Source organism: Galeopterus variegatus, unplaced genomic scaffold (genome assembly GCF_000696425.1).
Source record: "Galeopterus variegatus unplaced genomic scaffold, G_variegatus-3.0.2 Scaffold860, whole genome shotgun sequence".
Lineage (NCBI taxonomy): Eukaryota > Metazoa > Chordata > Mammalia > Dermoptera > Cynocephalidae > Galeopterus > Galeopterus variegatus.
The window spans coordinates 359,240-366,879 of record NW_007726971.1 but is presented as its reverse complement, the minus strand read 5'-3'; the positions used below and the strand labels follow the sequence as shown (position 1 = coordinate 366,879).

Genomic DNA, 7,640 nt, shown 5'->3' with positions numbered 1-7,640 from the left:
AAAAAAAAAAAAAAAAAAAAAAAATGGAAAATAACAAGTGTTGGCAAAGATAGGAAGAAATTGGAACCTTGTGCACTGTTGGTGGGAATGCGGAATGGTGCAGCCACTGTGGAAAACAATAGGATGGTTCCTCAAAAACTTAAAAATAGAATTACTGCATGATCCAGCAATTCCACTCTGTGTATATAACCTCAGAGCATTGAAAGCAGGGACTCAGAGAGAGATTGTAAATCCAAACATTATTCACAATAGCGAAAGCATGGAAGCAACTCAGGTGTCCACTGACAGATGAATGGGTAAACAAATTGTGGTGTACGCATACAATGGCCTGTTATTTAGCCTTAAAAAGGGGAAAAATTCTGACACATGCTACAACATGGATGAACTTTGAGGACATTTTGCTAAGTGAAACTAGTCAGACATGAAAGACAATTACTGTATGACGCCACTTACATGAGATACCTAGAGCCGTCAAATTCATAGAGACAGAAAGTGGAACAGTGGTTGCCAGGGGCTGACGGGAGAGGGGGATGGGGATTTGTTGTTTAATAGGTATAGAGTTTCTATTTTGCCAGGTGAAGAGTTCTGGAGATGAATGGTGGTGATGTTGTCCAACACTGTGCATGTACTCAATGCCACTGAAGCACACACTTTAAAAAGGTTAAGATGGGGGCCGGCCCAGTGGCGCACTGGAGAGTGTGCCGCTTAGGAGCGCGGCGGCACTCCCGCCGAGGGTTCAGATCCCATGTGGAGACCGGTTCCCGCTCACTGGCTGAGCGCGGTGCGGGCGCAACACTGAGGGTTGCGATCCCGTTGCTGGTCCCCAGTATGGGCACGACACCGAGGGTTGCAATCCCGTTACCAGTCAGTAAAAAAGACAAAAAGGAAAAAAAAAGGTTAAGATGGTAAATTTTATGTTATGTGTATTTTACTACAATTTCTAAAAAAGTAAAAAAAAAAAACCCACACACCGAGAAGTTAAAGACATTTGACAGGGTATCTAGGAGTGGCATTGCATGTGCAGTGTGTGTCATCCAGTCACAATCATGACGTTTTAAAGGGACAGGTGACAAATGGAAGTCCAGTGGTGCTAGCATTGTCAGAGCTGGATCTAGAGCAAGGAGATGGGGCTGTATTCCTGTCTCTGTCACTGTGTGACCTTGAGTGAGTTCCTTCCAGTCTCTGGCCTAAAAATCTATTAGAATACTGAGAATAGATGCTTTCTAAGGCCTTTTCCAGCTCTAACAGTTTCGGATTCTGGGAAACTTAAAAGCACTGAAATATCACTGAGCTCAAGAGAAGTAAGTGGCGGGGCAGCTGCGCCACCTGGGCACGTTCTTGATGGGGTCTCTGAGGTCTCTTCATTTCCTACGGACAAGAATCATTCCTATATTTTCGACAAGCTCAGAACTGTAAATAGAGACTCCTTGTTTTGTTTCGCATTGCTTCAGAAAGCGCCAGGTTGGAAATTTTGGGAAAACCCCAGGAAACGCAGGAAGAGCCAAGAAGCCTTGTGAAGGGAGGCGTCTCCCCCTCCTTCGCAGTGTGTTTTTGTTTTGCTTCACCTTCCCCTGGCTTCTGTCTGCTGCCTGCTCTTCCTTCCTCCAGGAAGCCCTCTGGCTGCCAACTGGGCCCCCAGCTGAGAGCTCCAGCAGCGAGGCGAATCCCTTCTCCAGGCTGCTTCCTATTTACCCAATGAAAGAAGCCTTCCTGAGCACACCCAGAGATTCAGATCAAATCAAGGGCCTCTCTGCTTTGTGGGCACTTCATATTGGAAGAAACCTTGCAAAGGCCGATTCAGAAGCAAATTGAATATAAAGCAAGGCCTTTGTTAGCCTTCTCCTTGGAGCTCAGGCTGGGGAGTTGTACACTCACATCAGGGTACACCTCGATTGGGGTACCCTATAGCATGGTACACCCATAAGGGGAACACCCATAGTGTGGTACACCCGAGTTGCAATAACACCACAGGGGCAGATGTGGATATTGTGCCAAAGCAGAATCCTTGGAGGTTTTCTTGCTTCTCTCCTTGCTGTAGGGCTGTAAACTTGAAAAGGGCCTAACAGTTTCAGGCTGGGGCAGGAATGAGCTCCTGGTAACAGCAAGCGCATGGCAGGAGGCTGCACTACCGCTTTTGACCACCATAGTGCAGTGACAACAGTGCTGGGTGCTTAGAGAACCCGCCGGCCACATAATTCAGAGTACAGTGAAAATGTTAGCCTCTTTAAGAATTTTAAGACAGCAGCAGCAGAGCATTAAGCCAAGCATTTGGGGCCCTTCTAAGCACCAGGCCCTGTGCTACTGCACAGGTCCCACATGTATAATGCTGGCCCTGGGGCCTCAGGACTTAGCCCAGCCTTCAAGCTAGTGGGGACCTGAGAGAAGCCAACTCTGCCATCAGACAGGTGCTGACAATGCTCAGGATGGGGCTGCTACAGCCAGGTGTTCCTTAGCTAACTCCTGCCTGCTTGCCTACTCTTTTTTTGCAATGTCCTGCTTACTCTATGCAGAATACCTGGAAAAATTATATTTTCAGAGAAAGCCACTGGGTTATAGTTTCTGCAAAAGAAGGTGTATGGTTTCACAGTTGTTGGGCAATTTATCTCAGGAAGGGGGGTAGCCCCTTCAGCAAACAAGCAGAGGGAATCCAAGCTCTGCAAATTTAGCTTTAGCTAAGGCTTCTCATTTGCTCCTAAAATACCCAGCCACCCTTCATTTTTATATTAAAGCAGCCAGCATGTTCCAAAATGTTTACAGGCACCTGGAAAAGAAGAGTGGCCCAGAACTGACTCCTAAGGTCCTGGCCAATGTTTACAATTCTGCGTGTAAGAGCCACAGGGTCAGGCTGGGGAAAGCCCTGGGGGGACTTGGAAGTCTGACCTGCTGTGTGACTCTAGGACCCATTTCCTGCCCCTCTCTGGTCTTCAGCTCCTATGCCCACTCCTGTAAAACGAGGGCATAAAAGAGTGGTGTGTCCCCCTGCCCCATCCAGCTCTAACCCTCTACCTTCACCTGCAGAAAGTATGTTTGTGAGACAGATCAGGCTAATGAGTCATTAATTGGGAAACAAAGGTGTTCCATCTGATTGACAAGCTAAGTAGGAGCAGGTACCGACCACTCTTTTGAATGAAGGACTAGCACATCCTGCATGTTCTCACTGGAAAGGGAGGGAGCTAAAGTCTGCAAAGCTCCTAGGTGAATCCTGCTACACTCCCTTACAAACTTAGCATGTTACTACCTGCAGAGTGCTTTCTTCCTGGTCCCTTCCTGCATGAGAGTGGGCTTGAAAAAGGGAAAATGCAGTCCAGGTCCTTCCCTGATGGGCTCTGGGATCTCGGGCAAGTCCCAAATCCCTGTGGGTCTCCTGTTTCCCAAGTGCACAGAGAGGGGGTTGGATGGGCCATTAAGGAGCAGGTCAGTTCTAGAACAAATTTTATGATTCTCTGAGTTCCAAGTAAATGTCACATAAGGAGGTTGTCTAGCAGCAACAGGTATTTTCTGTGCCCAAAGTCCTTTTCTGAGGAATTAATGTCTGTGGAGAAAAAGGGCCTGAATGGCCTGATGGGAACTTCTGGTCTCTCACTATTTCACATCTCTCACTCTGCTGCTGCCTCTTGAGAGGTACCCATGGAAACCCAGGGAGTTGGTCCCAGCACGTACCCTTCTCTTTGGTAATCTTCGTCCAGATTTGACAGGAGCTGCGAGCCCGCCGTGGAGAGGTCGACGGCGGCCAGGGGCAAGTCCCGATAGGCAAAGTTCACCAGCTGCACGGGAGCAATGCTCTTGGTTTCTTCGTCTACTTGTTGGGAGATGATCTCAACTTCGGAAATTCCTCCTTCTATGGCAGGCCTGAGTTGGAAAGAAGGAACAGCAGAGAAGAGTTCCCCTAAGAACAAAATAATTCTTCCATTCCTTAAAGAAAGGAGGGAGAATGTACCAGAACCTATGCTGTGCTAGTGGACAGCTGGGGAAGCACGACTTCGGAAATTCCTCCTTCTATGGCAGGCCTGAGTTGGAAAGAAGGAACAGCAGAGAAGAGTTACCCCTAAGAACAAAATAATTCTTCCATTCCTTAAAGAAAGGAGGGAGAATGTACCAGAACCTATGCTGTGCTAGTGGACAGCTGGGGAAGCACGACGCTGTTACTCTTCCCTAACAGCCTTCCCAGCCACCAAGGACGGGACTGAGGCTGTAACCGGTCCCACCTCCTTTAGGGGTTGGGGAAAAGTAGAAGAATGGGGAGAGGAATCACTCAGATATGAAAAGAAGAGCTTTTGGAGAAGGGTCCTTCATTAGGAGGAGGGAAAGCCCAGATGATAACTCTGCCAACAAGCAAAAACCATGGCTCAGACTTTTAGGATTCTGGGTCACTGGACTTTACATTGGAGTAATACATTCTTTTAATTTGTCTCCTGGGTTTCTTTGTGAAGGTCTTTTGAAATATTTCTAACATCTCTACCACAATAGAGAAAAGAGGTTTTTGTTCACAACTGGATGTACTGCTGGTGGCTAGGAAGCCTACCTGGAGATCTGGGGAGACCTAGTGGGTCCTGGGGTAGTGAGGACAGGAGGGGCCAGCTGTCCCAGGTTGCCACATCCTTTCTGCTTGAACTGGTCCTATTATATTGTCCTTTTTAAGGTTGGGAGTAGGAAATGGGGGTCATTTGATCAAATGTCTGAGGAGTTGTGGGTCTCCTCCTATGTTCCTGCCTGGCTTACCCGGGGCCCTGCAAATAAGTGACAACTCCATTGGCATCACAGGGCATCTCGGCCAGGGGCAGCACCACCTCCCAACCCACCAGGGGATAGCTGACAACTTGTGGAGGCATTTTTAATTGCCGCAATGACCACAGATGGTCACTACAGACATTTAAGAAGGGGCGGGGACATGATACACCTGCAATGTGTCTTAACTAAGAACTGTCCTGCCCATACACCAACACCGCTGAGAGATGCTGCACTAGATAACTTTGCTTTACCTTCCTGCGGTGCCATCCTGGTCCCTCCAACACATCCTCGACCCTATCTCATCCTATAAAATCTGAGGGGCTGGGTCTTGTGCTTCTAGCCAAACAATGAGGGTTAGAAAGGAAAATGGTATGAATGGAGAGGAGCAAAAATTAAATATCTGAGGGAACACTGAGGGTCAGTAGCCAAGGTAATGACAGGCCAGTCCGAACACTGCCATGCAGTCCAGTCTGCTGTAAACTCATCCTGGGCTCTGGGGCCGGCTCGAATGCCAACTGCTGTGGGGATGCTCCTGGGCCTCAGTTTCTCTAGTTGAAATATGAAGAGGTGAAACAGAGGATTCCTAAGAACCATTCCTTCTCTATGATCTGATATGGATAAGAAAAATATGGAGGTCAGAAGAGCTCTGGAGTGACAAGTCCCTACACCTGGGTGGAGAGTTCTAAACAATAAATTTTTCTTTTCCAACAGCTATTGAAATCTAACCAATAATACACAGCAGCAGTTATCCAAGAAGTTCAGAGCTAAAGCTACCTACTTCTCTTTTGTTTAGATCATCCAGAAAATTGAGGGAAAACTGGGTTTTTCTTGGAATGCTATAGATTGACTGTCTAGACTATCTGAATTCACCGAGTACCTTCCAATGCCTCAATTCTCTTTTGTAGGCCTTATTTAAACCTTTGCTTTTTTACTACTTGTCAAGCACAGATAATAGTACTTATCATTTCGTGACATAAAATGACTCAAGATCTTAGATGGAACAGTCATAGGATGTGAGGCTTCTATGTTTCTCAACAATCGATATAAAAGTGTGGGTGTTTATGGGGGGAACCCCAGTTCCTCCAAATGTTTCCCAAAAAGTAGATGCAGGGTTGAATTTGTTCTCTTTTCTTTTGGACTACTCAGGGAAACTATGGGTTGATTGCTGAACTGAACAAATAGAATTTCCTGATCAATGCAGTGTTCATGGAGGACTAGGGTAAGTTTCCAAAACTAACAGGATATGGCTCTGAGAAGCATGGAAAAAACTGTTTCTGCCTTCCTAACTTTCCTCTCCTCCGCTGCCCTGCCAATGTTCATAGTGGCCCAGCACCATCTCTGGCCACGTGGTCATCTCAGCAGAGACACAGGCCTCCTTGGTGGGAGTGAAGGTCCCACAGTCCATAGCATAAGTACTAAGACTACACGCTAGTCTTGGACATGAAGAACAGTGTGGCAGACAAAATGTATTAATGCCTCCTTTCTTTACCTCTCTTTGTACCCCACCTTTTGCCATGTGACTTTGCAGCTCCTCCCATCAAAAGGAAGAGTATATTTCCCTAACCCTTGATTCGGTGTTCAGTCATGTGACTTGTTTTGGCCAATGGAATGTCAGCAGACATGACATGGGCAGAGGCATGAAAAGGCACTTGTAAATATCTGCTTGTGCTCCCGCACCTCCAACATCACCATTAGAAGGTGACTAGCCTAGGCTACTGGAGGATGGAGACACACAGAGCAGAGTCCAGTCTCACTTAGATCAGCTGACAGCCAGCCCAGCCCCACATCTAAGAGTGATCCCAGCCATGATCAGAAGAGCGATCTAGCTGACAACGGCTATAACATGTGCAATAAACGTGCGCCATAAACACTTATTGCTGTATTCTACTGAGGTTCTATGGTTGTTTGTTACACAGCTTTACTGTGGCAACAGATCACAATTCATCCTCCATATGACAGAGCAGCAAGGCCCATAACTAGAGAGGCCAGGACAGTGGGTATAATAGAAGGAGTGCCATTCTCATCTTAGAATTTTTACCAACCAGTTGCAAAACACAAAATAAGTGACCGCCTTGCAGGTGCTTGGTAAGATTATGTGGTTGTACACGTGGTGTCTTAGGTTTGGGGAACTGAAAGTGATTCTCCCCTAAGAGTTCTGCCCCTATTTTCATAAAGCTAGCTTTTAGAAACCCTCTCATGATTTCTAAATTTTCTTGCAATTCCTATCATATTAATTCGCCTTAAGCACTTCTCCTAATCTTGCCTTGAGGCTTGCTTTAGAAAGGTTTCCCCATTTTCTGTGGCCTCCTGATAAGGGAAATATATGTAATAGTTGTCTGCATTAGAAAATCTTTGTCTCGTGGGAGATTTATAGCAACAGCTCTGGATCCAGAGAACAAATCCCAACGTTACTTACTGTGGATTGGTCATGTTGAAAGATGCAACCAGAGCTATGGGTTTTCTTAGTGTCTAGTGGGGCTCAGCTGTCCTGAAGCCTGCTGTCAGCATTTCCATGCATGGGTTCTAAACGACACATACAAATATAGTGACCTGAAAACAAAAACAGAAATTTATTACCTTCAGTTGCCAAACCAATGTCCTCCTAAGCTCATCTAAAAATGGGAGCCCTTGGGCTGGCCGGGTGGCGCACTGCTACAGTGCGCCGCTTGGGAGCGCGGCGGCGCTTCCGCCGAGGGTTCGGATCCCACATATAGACCAGTTCCTGCTCACTGGCTGAGCGAGGCGTGGGAGCAACACCGAGGGTTGCGATCCCGTTTCCGGTCCCGGTCCGGTGCAGGCGCGACACTGAGGGTTGCGATCCGTTGCCGGACACGAAAAAAGACAAAAAGGAAAAAATAAATAAATAAAAAATAAAAATGGGAGCCCTTACAACTTTCTTCCATATAGCAATC

The 7,640-nt window shown here is 46.9% G+C and overlaps 1 protein-coding gene across 1 annotated transcript in view; it reads right to left on the bottom strand.

Annotated features, from left to right (window-relative positions):
- The window catches only part of LOC103590690 (chromosome unknown open reading frame, human C15orf27), a 76,083-nt gene extending 68,872 nt beyond the window's left edge, over positions 1–7,211 (bottom strand). Inside the window, exons 1-2 of the mRNA XM_008572986.1 lie at positions 7,145–7,211; positions 3,661–3,849 (exon numbers count right to left, since the gene is read on the bottom strand). Coding sequence (XP_008571208.1) covers positions 3,661–3,849; positions 7,145–7,158 — 203 coding nt within the window. The 5' untranslated portion in view covers positions 7,159–7,211. The remainder of the gene's footprint in view (positions 1–3,660; positions 3,850–7,144) is intronic.
- Between the last annotated feature and the right edge of the window lie 429 nt (positions 7,212–7,640).